General features: G+C 36.8%; 1 protein-coding gene across 1 annotated transcript; it reads right to left on the bottom strand.

Annotated features, from left to right (window-relative positions):
• Positions 1–12,367: 12,367 nt before the first annotated feature.
• On the bottom strand, positions 12,368–13,414 carry LOC147568637 (uncharacterized). The gene has a single exon (XM_086660521.1). The coding sequence runs from the start codon at positions 13,412–13,414 to the stop codon at positions 12,368–12,370; it is 1,047 nt and encodes a 348-aa protein (XP_086516647.1).
• Between the last annotated feature and the right edge of the window lie 6,203 nt (positions 13,415–19,617).

Genomic DNA, 19,617 nt, shown 5'->3' with positions numbered 1-19,617 from the left:
TAATAACCTGATTATGAGAGGAATGAGAATGATGGTGAACAATTTTATTTTTCCGTGGTGAACCAAATAGTAGAAAACTTGGAAAATGTTTCAAAAGAATCGTTTTCTAAATGAAAATGTTCACCAAAAAATCACTTTCTCTTTTTATTTTCCTTTCCCCAACTTGTAATCAAACACAACCTAATATTTCAAAGTATCTTGATATTTCAAACTATTTTGATATCTCAATGATATATGATTTGTGGGCTAACCTGTCTTGTTTATGCTGACATAATCTAGTCGACTCAAAGTACACCATTACTGTAACAATAATATGTGTCTGTATATTGCTATATAATAATATATTGTTGATATTATAGTAATATGTCAACATTTGCTCGGCCAGTTGGTTGCGGTTGTACAACAAAATCTGGAGGTCACAAGTTTGATTTATAGTGGAATCTACCATTTATAGACTTAAAGGGTATTAAAAAATAAAAGTACAAATGGGTTTTCATGCCCAAAGACGGTTGTAAGGGTCTTTAAAGCCCAAGATGTCTATAATGATGGCAGTCATTCATGTATTTATTCATGATATATCCACACTATGTTGAATGTAATGATTCTTAGAGTCCATGTAAAAAATAATAATAATAAAGAGGGACAATGACTAAAAAGGTCAAAATAGTATTGAAAATGAGTGGAAAACACAAAATATTTGATAATCATTATTTAGGTCAAAAAACATACAAAGTCTAAAATACCCTTTTGTCATTTTGTGTAACTAATTCTTTTATTTTTATTCTAATTTTAAATCCATATAACTTTTTCTTGAAATGTCGGATTTCGATGAAATTTATATATTTGGAAGTGATTTTTCATTATCTTTTTAACAAGATCCACTTTCAATATTTTTTTTCAAAAAAAAAACTCAAAAAAACATCGTTTTTTTCTATTTTCCTACAAACCGGCGTTTGCAAAATGTAAATTGCAAACTGGATTTGCAAGCTTTACAGAATGCAATCTCAGGTTCAGATTTTTCAAACTCAATTTGCAAATTGATAACAAAAAATCGAGGTTTTCTTCAAATCTGAAAAATTTCATCTTCATCATCATGAGATAAATTAGGGTTTCGGGTTTAAGAGAGCACATCATCTTCAACATCAAATTCATCGTCAACATCAGATTCATTATCATCATCATTAATATTAGGGTTTCGGATTTAAGAGATAGATAAGAAGAAGAAGAAGAAGAAGAAGAAGAAGAAGAAGAAGAAGAAGAAGAAGAAGAAGAAGAAGAAGCAGAGAGAGATTTGTTGAGATCCATCACAAGCTCAGCTATGTTTGATGACACAAATCAACATCTCTCTCTGTCTAGAATTTGCTACTTCTTAATTAATAGCTTTAGGGTTTGCTGCTTCTTATTCTAAATTGAAATCCACCACCAAATCGACATGTAGTTGCTGCTTCTTAACAACTATGTTTCCAGCCAAAATCAGCAACAAAAATCACCATGCTTTCTATATCGACTATGACTTCTTCGAATAGAGCTTGATGAAACAAATCGAAGAAGAAGAGGTTCGAAGAAGAAGAAGATTTGAAGAAGAAGAGATTCGAAGAAGAAGAAGATTTGAAGAAGAAGATATTCGAAGAAGAAGAAGATTCGAAGAAGATCGAAGAAAAAGAGATTCGGAGAAGAAGGGGATTTGAAGAAGGAGAAGAAGAAGAAAAACCCTAATAAACATTGAGTTATTTCCTATTTGGCCTCCTACTTTGTGACGAGCTTCCTTTATGGCTCCCATTTTTCCGTAAATTCAAATCTGACCCTCTTTTTTTAATGTAAATGCCAGAACTACCCTTCCTATATATATTTTTTCAAAATAAAATTAAATAGAAAACATGATTTCCACCTCACATCTCTCTCCACCTCACATCTCTCTCCACGTCATTTCTCTCTCTCTCAAGGAAGTGAGGTGAAGAGAGATGTGGGGTGGAAGTGAGGTGGAAATCATGTTTTTTATTTAATTTTATTTAAAAAAAATACATATATGAAAGGTAGTTATGACATTTACATTAAAAAAAAGAGGGCCATATTTGAATTTGCGGAAACAGGGGGTCATAAAGGAAGCTGGTCACCAAGTAGGGAGTCAAATAGGAAATAACTCAACAAAACTTGGGTTTTTTTAGAAAGAAAGTGATTTCTAAGGGGCAAGGGTATTTTAGGAACCAAACAATTAAAAAATGACCTGAATAGTAATTATCAAAATTATTTCAAACTTGACCTATTATTACCCATAATATTTTGGTAACTTCTACTTAATAGGAAAAGATCTAGGTGTTTTTAATTATTATGATAATTTTGTAAACTGATGGGTCATGAAAATGTCCCATCTAAGTCTTTTAATTTAGTCGAGTTAGTCAGTTTCGAGCCTTTATTATAATAAAATGGTTGGTTTTCTTGATTAGGTGTCTTTTGCAGAGTTAGGTGTGAAAAATGGTTAAAAACGAGGAAAAGATGCATGAAGGGTATTTTGGTCATTTGGAGTAAAGGACATTCTGATAATTTGGCCAAGGTCAGTGCATGGGTGAAAAGTATAGGTCGAGACGAGTTCGTAGGAGAAAACGGAAGTCAATTCGGAGTCCGGATGTGTGAAAAATGCAAAGTCAAAGTCAGGTGCATATTTGGTCAATTTTCAGGACACTGTCGGGATGAATTCTGGCGCCCGGTATACCGACAGACACGTGTCTTGGTGCGGAGGTAGGATCATCCAGTTACCGTATTCGCGCTGAGCAGCAAAGTTGGGCCAACGAGAATCATCCAGTGTAGCGCGTTTCAGCGAGCTGCAGTAGTCCCGTGCCCACGTTCTAATCCTATCCATACGCTTCCGCGTTTTCAAAATCTGACAGCTTCGGATGGTTTGCTCGTTTGTTCTAATCCCGTGTCACTCGTAGCAACATAGCTACCGTGCTCCCAAGCACGTGTCTCCCTCTAAGCCGTCCAGATCACGCGTTCTCCTGATCCGAGGGCTGCTGCTTGCTGCCGAACGTCAATTGCTCGGCCGAGAAACACAGTAGCTGCCGAATTTCCAGCAGGTTCCAGACGCCGACACGTGTCCATCCCACCAGCTTCACAAACCCTAGCCGCCTGGGTTTATCCTTTTAACCCTCCCAAATTCCAAAAGTGACCCTCTCTTTTTCAGTTTTTACCAATTTAACCCAACAAAAACCCTAACCCTATATAATAACTCTTGATCCTCCATTAAAGCTAGACTTGCAAACCCTCTCAGTCCCTCTTCTCTATTCCCTTACCTTCTCGTTCTCTACTTTTCTTTCTCTAACTAAAATCATCCTCTCAAACCTCTTCTTACCTAATCCCTCTTCTCTATTCCTATACCTTCTCTTTCTCTAACCCTAAAATCATCCTCTCAATCCCCTCTTACTTATTTCTTTCTCTCTTCTCTTCTCTACTACTAAATCCATCTTTTCCATTCTTTTTCCATCTTTCTCTACTACCACTACTACTTCTTCTCTACCACTATTATTCTTCCTTTAATAGTCATCTCCATCTTTCTTCCATATTCTTTTATCATCTTTATCCCCTTTCATATCTTCTTTTTAACTTCTTTCTACATCTAATTTCTTCCTTCTCTTTCTTTTTCTTATTTGGGTGCAATAAAATAGCTATTACTTGGAATTCTTGGAGTAAGATTCTTGAGCACAAATGGAGCAAATCTTAGACAAATTGGAGATACATGGGGATATGGAATTTGATTGGTGATTTCTTTCCATTAATTTCTTAGTATTTTCATTTATTTTACAATGTCAATGAATGTTATTCTAGATTCCATGTATAGTTAACTTAGCAATCTAAGGTTATAAATGAAACCCATTTTGGATCTTTGTAATACTTGTCTTGATTAATTAAATCCTTTGATGTGCTTTAATGTCTATTGATTGTTTATCTATATGGATTGGATTTTCTTTCCATTACTCATGCCTCATAATTAGATATTTCATACTTTCGTTAAGTTGTTAGATGGAGTATGCTTTTTAGATGATGAATAATAGTTAAGTGATCCGAATCTTTATAAGGAAGACGATTAGAATTAGTGATTATAAAATTGTTTTATCTAGAACATCATCCGGAATCCAAATAGTTCATTATATTGGATCCCGAGTAAATACAAAAGAGATTTAAGTAATTAAGTGCTTGTTTTATAAAGTGAAATTATGCGGTGGATTTTATAACCTTAGATATCTTCTTACCTCTCTCTTAGTTAGTTTATTTAGTTTTATTCGTTTTCTTATTTCTTACATATCAATCATCAAATCTATGAAGTGGGGTGTGTGTGTGTGTTAGTCTAAGTTAGCTATTAACATTTTGATTATTGGGCTAAACTCGCCGTCAATATCCGAAGTTACCTACCTATTCCTTGGGACGATTTCCCGATTTACAAATTATACTATAACTTGACCCCGTATACTTGCGGGAATACTTACCACTATACTAAAGAAAGAATACTTAAAGAAAGAAAACAATACTAATAGACTAATAAGAATGAAATCAAGATGAGAAAAAGAATCTAGGGATTTCGATTTCACCACATAAATGGACTACTTAAGACAAGCATTCAATCAACAAATCACTTTTTGTTTATAACTCAAAACCTAGCTTAATGAACTAATTAGGTTTCGGATAATATTCTTTAATAACACAATTCAAAATCAAGAATATATGATTGACTATCATATAAAACTAAATTCCTACACTATCATTCATTATCCAAAAGGCATATCTCATCTAATCATTCAATAAAAGCATGAAATATCTAATTATAATGCATGAATGATAATAAGGTTATAGAATCAACATGAAATGACAATCAATAGGCATTGAAGCTCAATATAAGGATTCATTGATTTATAACATATCTCAAAATAAGCCCAAATATGGGTTTCCTCTACACCCTAGATACAAATTTAGCTACTCATGGAATCTAAAGTAATATTCATTGAATTTATAAAGTAAATGGAATTACAAAGATTAATGGAAAGAAATCACCAAGAATGTTCAAAATCCATATTCTCATGTATCTCCATTTTGATGTCCCATATTAGCTCCAAATGTCTCAAGAATATTACCCAAAACTCCAAATAATAGCTTATAGAAGATAAAAGAAGAGAAATTTAGAAGAGAGATAGGATAAGAAGAGATTTTAGAGAAGAAGGTATGGAGAAATTAGAAGGTTAGAAGAAGAAATTAGAAGTAGAAAGAAAATGTAGAGAAGAGATGAAGGTGGTAGAGAAAGTAGAAGAAAAGAATGAGGGGCTAGGGTTTTTAGTTTAGAAGAGGTAGAGAGAAAAGGAGGCTAAAAGAGGAGAGAGAGGCTAAGAGGGGAGAGACTTGGTTGGTTCTCTAAAAGTCTTTATATAGAGTTAGGATTTGGTTGGGGTTAAAGTGGTAAAAAGTGGGAAGTTTGAGGGCTAAAAGGGTAATAGGAGGGTTTAATAAGGGTAAAACCCCAGTTGGACTGGCGGCTAGGGTTTTAACTTGGGAATTCGGGTGATTTGGTGTAACCGGGTATAAGATAATAAGGTGGGACGTCTCAGCAACCGTTAGATCTTGAAGCGCGCGGATCTGGAGGGACAGTAAAGGGCCACGCGTCCAGGAGCAGGGAGCAAAACTATTTCTGGTGCACGGGATAAATGATAAAGGGGCTGATGCACAGGAGCCGTCGGATTTCAAAAACACGGAAGGAAGCGGCTGAGATTAAAATGTGGGATCGGGACCACCGAGTTAAGTTGCAACGGGCTATACGGGATCACATTCTAAGAGTCCTTTTCGCTGCTCAGCGCTAACACGACAATTGGATACACCGGCCTCCGTCCTTCGACACGTGTCTGATGGTGTACCGCGCGCCAAATCTGTGCCCGCTATTGTCCCGCAAGTCAACTCCCTTTGACACAACTTTGACCTTGATTTATTCCTTCGTCCGGACTCCGATTTGACTTCTGTTTTCTCCTACGAACTCGTCTCGACCTCTACTTTTCACCCATGTACTCGCATTGGCCAAAATACCAGAATGTCCTTGACTCCAAATGACCAAACTACCCTTCATGCATCTTTTCCTCGTTTTTAACTGTTTTTCACACCTAACTCTGCAAAAGACACCTAGTCAAGAAAACCAATCATTTTATTACAATAAAGACTCGAAACCGACTAACTTGGCTAAATTAAACGACTTAGATGGGACATTTTCATGACCCATCAAACATCCCCAAACTTAGATTTTGCTAGTCCCCGAGCAAAACAAAAATAAAAGAAAAACCTAACTCACTTTCGGAGGAATCTCGGTTGCATTTAGCGTATGCAACAAGCCGTTGAACCCCTAGGTTGCCCTAGTGGACGAGTTTTGTCTCGTGAGGGTTTCCAGAGAATATACCCACAAAATTCAAAAACATTTCAAAAATACAATAGGGTTCAAAAACACTCAAAGTCAACTAAGACAGACCAAAAATGTTTATCTCCTAGAAAATTTAGCAAGCTAATAGGAATCAGTCAAAGTTAACAACACTATACAGACGTTAAAGATCTCTTCACTAGTAATCTAGACTCAAAGTGTACGTGACTAGCCACAATGAGAATCACTTCAGTTCCGAACAAACAGAGCCTTGATCTCTATCTTAATACATTTCGCCTCGACTTTGGCCTCACAGACATTCGCTCTAAATATGAAATCACTCAAGAATGGTTTGCTCATATGTGTGAGTGTGATCACTTAACTTGAACTCAACACATAAAAAGGGTGAGGACGACATTTTAGAACGAATGATCTACGAAAAGGAATATAACCACTAAATGGAATGGGGAAGCTCACTTACCCTTCTCACCCACTCTACCCTCTAATAATGCTTCCTAAAGGTCAACGGATACAAGTGATGAGATGAATGGTGATGAGATCCCGAGAATGTCGACGTCTTCAATGCTAGAGAACTTCAAGCAACTTCCATACTTAGCTTTTTGCTTTGAACACTTATTTTACATAACAAACTAAAGTTCACATGAACTTTCTTACACAAACTTTCTTTTTCAGAGATTTTTCTCTTCACTTTTCTTTTTAAGTTTTTTTTTTTTTTGAACAACTACAAACAATACAATTACCAACACTAGTATTCTCAACAATCAACTTTTCCATTTTTCGCACTTTGCTTTCACATTCTTCTTCCTTTACTTTTCATGCCTTCATTCTCGGGAGTCATGTGATGAATGGATGGTGGAGTATCCGTCTTCTTAAAGTTGATACTATTATCGGGTTTCATGGACTACAAGAGTAAGGTTTATTCGCTATCCTGATGTCACTCCTAGTGGCTATGGAAGTTGAGCACACGAGATCAAATGAGCTCTTTTTACAAAGTTGCGAGGTTGAGTAGCTCTTCACTCTACTCAGAGTCAGCGCAGAAGAGTACACTCAAAGGTAATAGAAAGGCTCAGAAATCTCACAAGGGTTAAGTCTCCACTAATGATTAATCTAGTTCACTCAGAACCGTCTACCCTTCACTTTCATAATACTCACATGGCTAGCACACAGACAACCTCAAGACTCGAAATTCATGAAGAAACCTTTAACAACCGGATAGTACGATCAACTCGACCTTATAACTATTAACAAGCCAAAAACAACTATTAGACTCACATTTTCGGTCCAAAATTGAAAAATTTTGAACCCTCTTGAATTTTCGAAATGAAGGACTTAGCAAAAGTTTTTCCCTATCCCCAAACTTAAACCGAACATTGTCCGCAATGTTCTGAAGACTATGCCAAAATAAAAAGATGAGAGGAAAAATATTACCAGACTCCACTGTCCTATATCAGAAGCATGGGTTGCCTCCCAAGAAGCGCTAAGTTTAAAGTCTTCAGCCAGACTAAGCTGAACATCGGGAATCACTTCTGATAGACAGGATTTTCGATAAAAACATCCACGGTTTCGGGTGATATTTCTAAAAATGGTTTTAAACGTTGACCATTGACTTTAAAACATGCACCATTTTTATCCTCAATATCAACCGCACCATGGGGATACACAAATTTGACAACAAAAGACCCCGACCATCTAGAACGAAGTTTTCCAGGAAATAAATGTAAACGAGTGTTGTATAAAAGAACTTTTTGACCTGGTGAAAATGATTTTCTCAAAATGTTTTTATCATTAAACACCTTCATTTTATGCTTATACACTCTGGAACTCTCATATGCATCATTCCTCAATTCTTCTAACTCACTAAGTTGGAGTTTTCTCTCTATACCTGCGTTGTCAAGCGAAAAGTTCATTTGCTTGATAGCCCAATATGCTCTATGCTTTATGCTCTAACTCTACAGGGAGGTGGCAAGCCTTGCCATACACCAATCTATATGGAGACATTCCAATGGGAGTCTTAAACGCGGTACGATAAGCTCATAATGCATCAGTTAGTCGTAATGACCAATCCTTTCTATTTGGATTAACCGTTTTCTCAAGAATGCGTTTAATTTCCCTATTGGAAACCTCAACTTGACCGCTTGTCTGTGGATGATACGGGGTGGCCACTCGATGAGTAATACCATACTTTTTCATTAGAACCTCAAACTGCCTATTACAAAAGTGTGTTCCCCCATCACTAATAATCGCTCGCGGTGTACCAAAACGAGAAAGGATGTTTTCTTTTAGAAACTTGATCACAACCTTGTGATCATTCGTTTTGCAAGCAACCGCCTCTATCCACTTAGACACATAATCGACCGCGACTAGAATATATAGATTGCCGAAGGAGTTCGGAAACGGACCCATGAAATCGATGCCCCATACATCGAAGACCTCAATGACAGGAATAAGATTTAGGGGCATCATATTTCTACGTGAAATACTCCCCAACTTCTGACATCGCTCACAAGCTACACAATATGCATGGGTATCCTTAAATAAAGACGGCCAATAGAAACCACATTGTAAAATTTTGGCGGCCGTCTTTTTGCTACTAAAGTGACCCCCACATGCATGGTCATGACAAAAGGAGATGATGTTGGTTTGTTCACTATCAGGGACACATCTCCTAGTAATCTGATCGGGACAATACTTAAACAAGTATGGATCATCCCAGAAGAACCGCTTTACCTCGGACAAGAATTTATCACAATCTTGCTTAGTCCAATGCTTGGGCATTTGTCCCATAACAAGATAGTTCACTATGTCTGCGAACCAAGGTAATTGGGAGACTACAAGAAGTTGTTCATCAGGAAAACTCTCTCTAATAGGTAACTCATCATTTACGGACTCCACAACAAGCCTAGACAAGTGGTCTGCTACAACATTTTCGGAACCTTTCTTATCCCGTATCTCTATATCAAACTCTTGTAGCAAAAGTATCCATCTAATCAACCTAGGTTTGGCCTCTTTTTTAGAGAGGAGGTACTTTAATGCGGCATGATCAGAAAATACTATGACCTTAGAACCTACTAGGTATGATCGAAACTTCTCTAAGGCATAAACAACAGCTAACAACTCTTTTTCAGTGGTCGAGTAGTTGAGTTGTGCATCATTCAACGTCTTACTAGCATAATAGATTACGTGAAGTAATTTGTTTTCACGTTGACCTAAAACGACTCCTATTGCATAATCAGATGCATCGCACATGATCTCAAAAGGAGCTTTCCAGTTAGGCGGTTGAACAATAGGAGCAGTAGTAAGCAAAAATTTGAGTTTATCAAAGGCCTCTAGACAAGCATTATCAAAGACAAACTTGTTCTCTTTTGCCAAAAGATTACAAAGAGGTCTTGATATCTTACTAAAGTCTTTGATAAATCGACGATAAAAGCCAGCATGCCCTAAGAATGATCGGATGTCTTTAACTGTTTTTGGTACAGAAAGACTTTTTATCAAATCTACTTTGGCTTTATCTACTTCTATACCCTTAGCTGAAATGACATGCCCTAAGACAATTCCTGAACGAACCATGAAATGACACTTCTCCCAATTAAGCACTAAATTCTTCTCTTTACATCTGACCAACACGAGTGTGAGGTGATGTAGACATTCATCAAATGATGACCCGAAGACTGAAAAATCATCCATAAAAACTTCGAGAAACCTTTCTACCATATCGGAAAATATGCCCATCATACAACGTTGAAAAGTAGCGGGTGCATTACACAACCCAAACGGCATACGACGATAAGCATAAGTTCCAAATGGGCAAGTGAAGGTTGTTTTCTCTTGATCTTCAGGAGCAATGGCAATTTGATTATACCCGGAATAGCCATCTAAGAAACAATAGTAAATATGTCCTGCCAGTCTCTCGAGCATCTGATCAATGAATGGAAGAGGAAAATGATCTTTCCTCGTGACCGTGTTCAACTTCCTGTAGTCTACACAAACACGCCACGATGTGGTCATCCTGGTGGGTATTAACTCATTGCACTCATTTCTAACTACAGTAATGCCTGACTTCTTGGGAACAGTTTGAACAGGACTGACCCAAGTGCTATCTGAAATAGGGTAGATAATACCCGCATCTAATAATTTCAGGACTTCAGATCTGACAACTTCCTTCATATGAGGGTTAAGTCGACGTTGCATCTCTCTCGATGGTTTAGCATCTTCTTCTAAGTAAATGTGGTGCATGCAAACTAACGGACTTATACCCTTGAGATCGGCTATAGACCATCCTAGTGCCTCTTTGTGTTCTCTTAGGACATCTAACAATCGACCCTCTTGTTCTTTCTCTAGCTCGGATGCAATAATAACAGGTAGGGTTTCTGAAGGTCCTAAAAACGAATACTTCATGTTCGCAGGTAAAGGTTTCAACTCTAAGGATGGTGGGCTCTCAATAGGCTGAGACGACTCTGAGACAAAGGGTGATTTGGACTCATCACTTGCCAATGGTTGAGTTGTCTCTAAAGTTGATGTCATACTTGGTCCAGACATTGTGAGAGATTTAGTCTTTGCTTTCCATTTCTCAGTATCCAGTAATGGGGTGGAATCTAATAAAGCATTCACCTCATTGATACTACTTTCCTCATCAAAATCTAAACCAAAGTAGGCCAACAATGTTTCCAACGGGTCATCTAATAGAGTTGTTGGTAAGGAATCCTGAACCAACATATCTATCAAATTTAACTAGTTAAAATCATCAACATCATCGGGTTGAAGTCCAGCATGGAAGATGTTCATCTCTACAGTCATATTTCCAAAAGACAATTTTAAAAGACCACTACGACAATAGATGATAGCATTGGATGTAGCTAAGAATCGTCGCCCTAGTATGACAGGTATTTGATTTTTGGAATTATGGACTGGCTCAGTATCTAAAATGATGAAATCAACAGGAAATAAGAATTCACCAACTTTGATCAAAACATCTTCGACTATGCCACGTGGGTGCCTAACAGACCGATCCGCTAACTGAAGGACCACAGAGGTTGGTTTGATCTCTCCTAATCCCAACTGTAAGTACACAGAATAAGGAAGAAGGTTAACACTAGCACCAAGATCCAATAGAGCACGCTCTATTTTATAATCTTCTATGGTACATGGTAGTGTAGGACTTCCTGGATCTTTGTACTTAGGTGGAATATTTTATTGGATCATCGAACTAACATTCTGAGTAAGGAAAACTTTCTTATGCACATTCATCTTACGCTTACTAGTACATAAATCCTTAAGAAACTTGGCGTGAGCTGGGATCTGTTTGATCGCATCTAAAAGTGGAATGTTGATACTAACTTGTTTGAACAACTCCATTATTTCCTGAAACTGAGATTTCTTCTTTGACTCGACCAAACGTTGAGGGTATGAAGCTCTAGGGACATAAGGCTCGGGTACTAAGGGTGGACTTTCTGACTCAGTAGCCTTTTCTGGCTCATCTCTAAAGACTCTGGTTGGCAACGAGGATGGCTCGTTCTCACTCTCTTCCTCTTCAGGTACTCTTACCTTGTTATCCACAATTTTACCACTTCTAAGGGTTGTTATGGCATTAGCTTCATCTGGTGGTGGTCTACCTAATAGACCTTTTGGGTTCTGCTCAACCTGACTCGGAAACTTACCTTTTTCTCTCTGACTAAAGGCTTCATGAAGTAGACCTATTTGGGTTTCTAGCTTAGTCAAAGATTGTTGGGTAGATGTTTCTAGCTTAGTCAAAGATTGACGGGTAGATGATTCTATCCTAGTCAAAGATTGACGGGTGGATTCCTGAAATTCCTCATGGTTCTTAGTTAACCTGTCCTGGTTCTGAGCTAGCATATGCATGGTGTCCACTAATGATGTCTTCTTTTCTGGTGGATGTTGGACACTGGGCTGAGCATAAGGGTTGCTAGGTGCATTAAACCCATGAGGGTTCATAGAACTACTAGGCTGACTCTAGTATTGACCTTTAGACCAAGAGAGATCGGGATGATTTCTCCAGCTTGGATTATACGCGTTAGAGAAAGGATCATACTTCTGACGATTGTCTTGCCTAGAGTTTTGATAGAGAGCATGAGCTTGTTCTTTGTTAGCAGACTCAAAGAATAAGGCACATTTGTTCCCCGTATGAGTAGGGTCTCCACAGACAGAACATGGGTAAGAGATGGGTTCATTTCCAACACTCATGACATGAGTGGGATCCTCCGTGAAGGTTTTAGGTTGATTCATCACTAAGGCTTCCAACCTTCTGGTAATGGCGTCAAGTTTGGACTCATAATCATCGATCCTATAAATCCCGCCTTTAGTTGGATTAGGCTTTGCCCTAGTGATAGGTTCTCTAGAAGTTTCCCATTGTTGGGATTGTGCGGCTAGTTCCTCAAGAAAATCCATGGCCTCATCGGCGGATTTGTTGGAGAATCCGCCATTACAGAATGACTCGATCATGGAGGTGGTGGGATAATCTAGTCCTTCATACAACAGTTGGACTAGTTTCATTTTTTCGAACCCATGATGTGGACACTCTAGAAGAATATCTTTGAATCTCTCAATATAGGAGTAGAGAGATTCTCCTTGGAGTTGCTCGAAATTAAGCAAACTCTGCCTTAAAGCTCTAGTTTTATGCTTGGGAAAGAATTTTTCTAGAAAGACACCACTAAGTTCTGCCCAAGTAGAAATAGACTCAGGTTGTAAGGCATACAACCACGACTTTGCTTTATCCTTTAGAGAAAAAGGGAACAACCTTAATCTAACTGTATCAATCGAGTTAGGGACGTTCATGGTCTTACAAACGTCCTCAAATTCCCTAACATGATAGTAAGCGTTCTCGTTCTCTAAACCACGAAACACCGGAAGTATATTGATGATTCCCGACTTTAACTCGAAGTAAGTGTTAGTCGGGGGTAGTCTAATGCATGATGGTTGGCTAACTCTAGCCGGATGCATGTAGTTTTTGAGAGTCATAAGTTGATCCTCGACCCTAGCTTGATCAACGTGATCCTCCATAGACTTGTTTAAAGAAAGGTTTTCAAGTAAAATACTCAAATCAGACTCTTTAACAAAACGACCTCTCTTATCACGCAACCTAGGGGGCATAAACCAAAAGACAAGACATGGGACTCTTTTGAAAACTTGTTTTTGAAAATAAAAGGAGTAAGGAAACTACGAAGATCCTAAGGAAAACAACGAAGCAAGCAAGCTGACTCCACCAAGCAACCTAGACACAATCTAGACGGCTGGGTAGTCTTTTTCACCTAAAAATTGATCTAGACAGCTTCTACTTCTTACCAAAACTTGAACTATGATTCTTATGAGGAGTTACTCCGTCACAGTACAACGATCAAGAATTGTGTTCTTGGATCGTTCCCTCTTCCTGGGAAAACTCCAAATACTAATCAAGTTCGAGATTTGTCAAGAATGTCCTATAAGCTCGTTACCCTTTGGCCAATGTCTAAATCGATTTTTAATTTTAAGTGAGGCTTGGGATCGCGCAATGTTGTTACCTAAATGGGCAAGAGACCGGTGATGAAATCCGACTCCTATCTTGTAATGGGTTAATGCCCTTACTAATATGATAATTAAACTAACAGTTCGACAATCAATTAGGCAAGCAAAAACATCACAAGTACCCACTTACAGGAGATTCGTGGGTGATCTAGAAGTTACCTCCCGTTCAAGACGAACGACGACCTTTGTAGACGACCCGGGCCACTCTTCCCGCAAGTGTGCGAACCCGAGGCTTCTTAGTTTCGGTTACAAAATTAAATGCCCTCCAATTTAGGGTCAAAACAATAAAGGCCTTATTACAAAACAACAAAAATAAAGAAATACAAAAAAGTTATAACACTCTCTCACCAAAATAAAAATAAAGTACTAAAATAACTAAAAAGGTCTTCTTTGATGTCCTCCTTCTTGATGTTCCCTCCCTTTAGCTCCTTTGTGAATCTACACAAGGAAAGGAAAAACAAGTCAAAGTAATCAAAATAGACAAAAATAAAAATAAAAACCAATTCAAGATTGAAAATAAAATTAAACTTATCCCCGGCAGCGGCGCCAAAAACTTGATAAGCCTAAAATAGGTCTATTCCCCAAGTGTAGGGGTCAAGTTATAGTATTTAAAATAAGATCGAGTATCGTTCCAAAGGACAAGCTATTTTACCTAAATCTCAAATTAAAAACCCCCTTCGAATTTTTGGTTTGATTTGGAAACTACTTAAAGAAAGAAAACAATAGTAATAGACTAATAAGAATGAAATCAAGATGAGAAAAAAAATCTAGGGATTTCGATTTCACCACATAAATGGACTACTTAAGACAAGCATTCAATCAACAAATCACTTTTTGTTTATAACTCAAAACCTAGCTTAATGAACTAATTAGGTTTCGGATAATATTCTTTAATAACACAATTCAAAATCAAGAATATATGATTGACTATCATATAAAACTAAATTCCTACACTATCATTCATTATCTAAAAGGCATATCTCATCTAATAATTCAATAAAAGCATGAAATATCTAATTATAATGCATGAATGATAATAAAGTTATAGAATCAACATGAAATGACAATCAATAGGCATTGAAGCTCAATATAAGGATTCATTGATTTATAATATATCTCAAAATAAGCCCAAATATAGGTTTCCTCTACACCCTAGATACAAATTTAGCTACTCATGGAATCTTTTGTAATTCCATTTACTTTATAAATTCAATGAATATTACTTTAGATTCCATGAGTAGCTAAATTTGTATCTAGGGTGTAGAGGAAGCCCATATTTGGGCTTATTTTGAGATATGTTATAAATCAATGAATCCTTATATTGAGCTTCAATGCCTATTGATTGTCATTTCATGTTGATTCTATAACCTTATTATCATTCATGCATTATAATTAGATATTTCATGCTTTTATTGAATTATTAGATGAGATATGCCTTTTAGATAATGAATGATAGTGTAGGAATTTAGTTTTATATGATAGTCAATCAAATATTCTTGATTTTGAATTGTGTTATTAAAGAATATTATCCGAAACCTAATTAGTTCATTAAGCTAGGTTTTGAGTTATAAACAAAAAGTGATTTGTTGATTGAATGCTTGTCTTAAGTAGTTCATTTATGTGGTGAAATCGAAATCCCTAGATCCTTTTTCTCACCTTGATTTCATTCTTATTAGTCTATTAGTATTGTTTTCTTTCTTTAAGTAGTTTCCAAATCAAATCAAAAATTTGAAAGGGGGTTTTAATTCGAGATTTAGGTAAAATAGCTTGTCCTTTGGAACGATACTCGATCTTATTATAAATACTATAACTTGACCCCTACACTTGGGGAAAGACCTAATTTTAGGCCTATCATAAACCCAAATACCCATTTTCCCTTCATATGGGTTATTAATCACTTCATCACAATATATTACATTTTCATTTACTTGAAATCCATGAAAGTCAACCCGTACAATTTCAATGAAAATTGTCAATGAAAATCCATGATGGCTTATATAATGCCAATAAAAATGCTAGGTAAAATGACAACGAGAATCCATGAAAGTCCATATACCCTCTATTGCCAAATGTGCATCGACATGAAGTCTACGAATGTCAACATAAGTCCTGATTTCAACATACTTTGATGCTACAACCACACAGGCTATTGTAAGTATTCAACTCCCACAGACTTATCAAAGAGATAGAATGATTTGGAAACAAACACCAACAGGAAAATTCACAACCAAGTCTTATTATGAGGAAATTAAAATTAACCCAGAACTCCCAGAAGCCATTCAAAATTTTCCATGGAAAAAGTTTTGTAAACAAAGTAAGATGATACCTCGGATTCAAACCTTTATTTGGAAGATCATTCATGATGGATTACCAACACTCAACAATATTGGGAAAAGAGTTATGAATATACCTCAAAATTGTCTACTGTGTGAAGAAGGAGAAATCGAAACAATTCATCATTTGTTTTCAGATTGCCCAAAATTTCAAGAGTTAGTGAGATTATCTGGAATAATAGAGGTAGCAGAGATTAAAATGGATCCTAAAATCTACCTTAAGAAGATCTTATTGGATGAAACAAACAACAACAAAGTCTGGTTTGAGATTACTCACCTGATGTGGGAATGGTGGAAGGAAAGAAATGAAAAATACTTTCGCAACCATAACCCGGATCTAAATCGATGCTGGTGGCGTATGAAGCAAACCATGAGGTATCTCCCAAATTTTAATGAACTCCAACCTTCTAACAATTTCATGCAGGTACAACAATGGTGTCCTCCTTCAACAGGAGAGATAAAGATAAATTTCGACGGCTCGTTTAAACCAGAGGAAGCATCATGCGGTGCCATTGCAAGAGACTCTAATGGAGTCATTTTAGGAACAAAATCGAGAAGAATACATCCTATTTCTGCCCTAGATAGCGAGATGAATGGCTTCAAAGTTGGGATGGAGTTAGCGGCAGACTTGGGATTGACTGCTTTTATAATTGAGGGAGATGCAAAAGTTGCCCTAGATTTAATCTCGACGGTTGATATGGAAGTACCTTGGCGCATCTCAACGGCTCTAAATAACCTACGTATTAGGGTTTCTAATATCCAAGTCACATTCAGCTACTGTCCGAGACATTGTAATTTGGAGGCACACAATTTGGCGGCTTCTGCTTTACTACCGAACTAAAACCAAGTTGTTGTTTTAGCCCTTTAGACGTTAAATTTGCTACATTTTAGTCCTTATATGTTTTACTTTATTGTAATCCGAGGCCGAACAATGTAACTTTATGTTTATATATGAACTTTTGCTGAAAAAAAAAAAAGTCCTGATTACTACACCCCCTAATTCTCGAGCGGAAGAATTTTAAATGGTTATTTCCTAAATAGCCCCCAACTTTGTGACCAGTTTCCTGCCTTGTCCCTTACTTTATCAAAAATTCCTAGATAGCCCCCTTTTTCGCTCACCGTTATAACATCGTTAACCAGTCAATATTTCTCTCTCTTCCATCTCATCACCTCTCTCTGCCACCTCATCTTCTCGCCACCTCATCGTCTTTCTCCGACAAAGGTCGCCGGCCGACCAATTTTTCGGCCGGCGACCTTCATACATTTAAAAAAAATATTAATTTTTTTCATCTCTTTCTCTCTCTAAAAATAAATTTTTTTTTCCTCTCCTCTCTCTGTCTCGCTCTAGAGAGAGAGAGAAGACCCGTTCAAGAACAGACCATTGAAGGTTTGTTCAAGAACAGACCATTGAAGGTTTGTTCAAGAACAGACCATTGAAGGTTTGTTCAAGAACAGATCTAGGGAGAGAGGAGAGGGAAAAAAATTAATTTTTCTTTTAAATATTTGAAGGTCGTCGGTCAGAAAATTGACCGACCGGTTTTAGTTTCTCAGCTTCCAATTTTATATTGTTTTTTAATTGTTTAATTAGTACAAATCAAATATTCTAGGGGCTTATAATTTGTTCTGTTTTCATATTTCTAGGGATATTTGAACTTTGGGACAAAGTACCTTATATTTTTATTATTTAAGAGGAGAAAGATATCAAGATTAATAACTTTGTAATTATTTTTATAACGTTACAATTATTTTTAAATTGTAACTTTCTAACCGTCTCATTAGTTATTAAAGAAGAAAACAAAAATGTGTATTAGGTGATTCCAAGGGGAAATTGTCCTGATATGGCTCCTTAAGAGCATTAATTCGCGAGATGATACTTAATTAACAACATGTTTCAACTATTGTGGTTAACATTTATTATGTTTTCTTTAAGCAACTAAGAATCTAATTACTTAGTTGGTATGATGCTTGCATATAAAAAATAAATAAATAATTGAAGCGATCATTCAGAAACCTCATACAACAAGTTTGGTTTCGTCAACAATTTAACTTTATGCTATCATAGTGTTTTTTAACTCTCTGTTATCATACAAGAGGGTTTCTTGTAAAGTTTGACACTGGACCTTCAAATTCTCAGCCACGACTCTGGGGGTTAGTGGTGGTAGTGGGTTCTGTGATTCAGTGGTGGTGTGGTGGTGGTGGCATGGAGCAATGAAGAAGAGGGATGTGGTTAATGGTGATGGTGGTGGTGTGGTGGTGGAGAAGAGGGTTGTGATTAATGGTGGTGGTGGTGGGCTTTGTGGTGGTGGTGTGGTCTGTAGTGTTTAGCAATGGTAGTGTTTTTGGTGGTGTGTTTCGTGGCGGTGGTGGTGGTGCGGAGAAAGGTAGAAGAGAAAGGTTATTTAGTATTTCACTATATTTAGTTCAATAAATTTCGGGGTTCCTCAGTGGTGGTTGCGACTTCTTGGTAATGGCGGCGGCGATTCTCTCGGCTGGGGCACTTTCAGTCTTAGTTATATTTTGTCGACCTTTAGGGTCTTTTATTCACGATCTATAGGATCTTTTTGTCGACCTTTAGGGTCTTTAATTTTCGATCTATAGAATCTTTATGTCCGTGTCTAGTCAATTCCTTTCCCTTCATGAGGCACTTTACATTTGAACCTATGTAACTTTCATGTAGTTTTCAAAGGAATAAATTATCATCCTTGTAAAGTGATTGTATCACTTATGAATGAAATATGGTTTCACTTAGTCAAAAAAAAATTTTGCTTGGCCGCATTATATTTGGATGAATTCTTTTTTAAAAGTAGAGTCAATCTACTATATTAAAACAACTCAGTCAGTTATTTAGGAGATAAGTCTGGCCATTCATTTCTGTTGAGATTTTGACAGAGATCAAATCCCACGGATGATATAGTTCATGTTCGTGTAAATCGACTCAAAATGGAAGGGTAATAGTGTCAAAACTTATTATTTTTCTGTACCAAAACCGTTATAATAACCATAAGTAACCACTGCACATCGCTTCTCTCTACTTTCTGTATCACGTTAAATCTCTTGCGGTTATATTATCTCATCTGCCCGTCCGTTTTTTTTATTCGATTAAATCCAATCGCCATATTGAAGATTTACTTATGTAAATAGACTTAAGATGGAAGGGTATTTAGGTCATTAATCTCCCTTTTTGAAAATGAAAGAAAAGGCGGAAATGGTTTGAGCATTCGGTTTCCAGCTAACCACTAAAATCCCAACAATCAATATTCTCTTCGTTTCCTTCTCTTCTAAAACTAAATCTACAATTTTTAGTCTTGATTGCTTCTGCAAATTTAATGCAATTTCGGATTATTATTGGGGTCTAATACACAGTTCTTC

This window comes from Eschscholzia californica, unplaced genomic scaffold, assembly GCF_041429995.1.
Source record: "Eschscholzia californica isolate CP2 unplaced genomic scaffold, dmEscCali1.0.p SCAF_1, whole genome shotgun sequence".
In the NCBI taxonomy this organism is placed as follows: Eukaryota; Viridiplantae; Streptophyta; class Magnoliopsida; order Ranunculales; family Papaveraceae; genus Eschscholzia; species Eschscholzia californica.
Note: the sequence above shows the minus strand (reverse complement) of the source record. Positions and strands in the feature narration are given on the sequence as shown.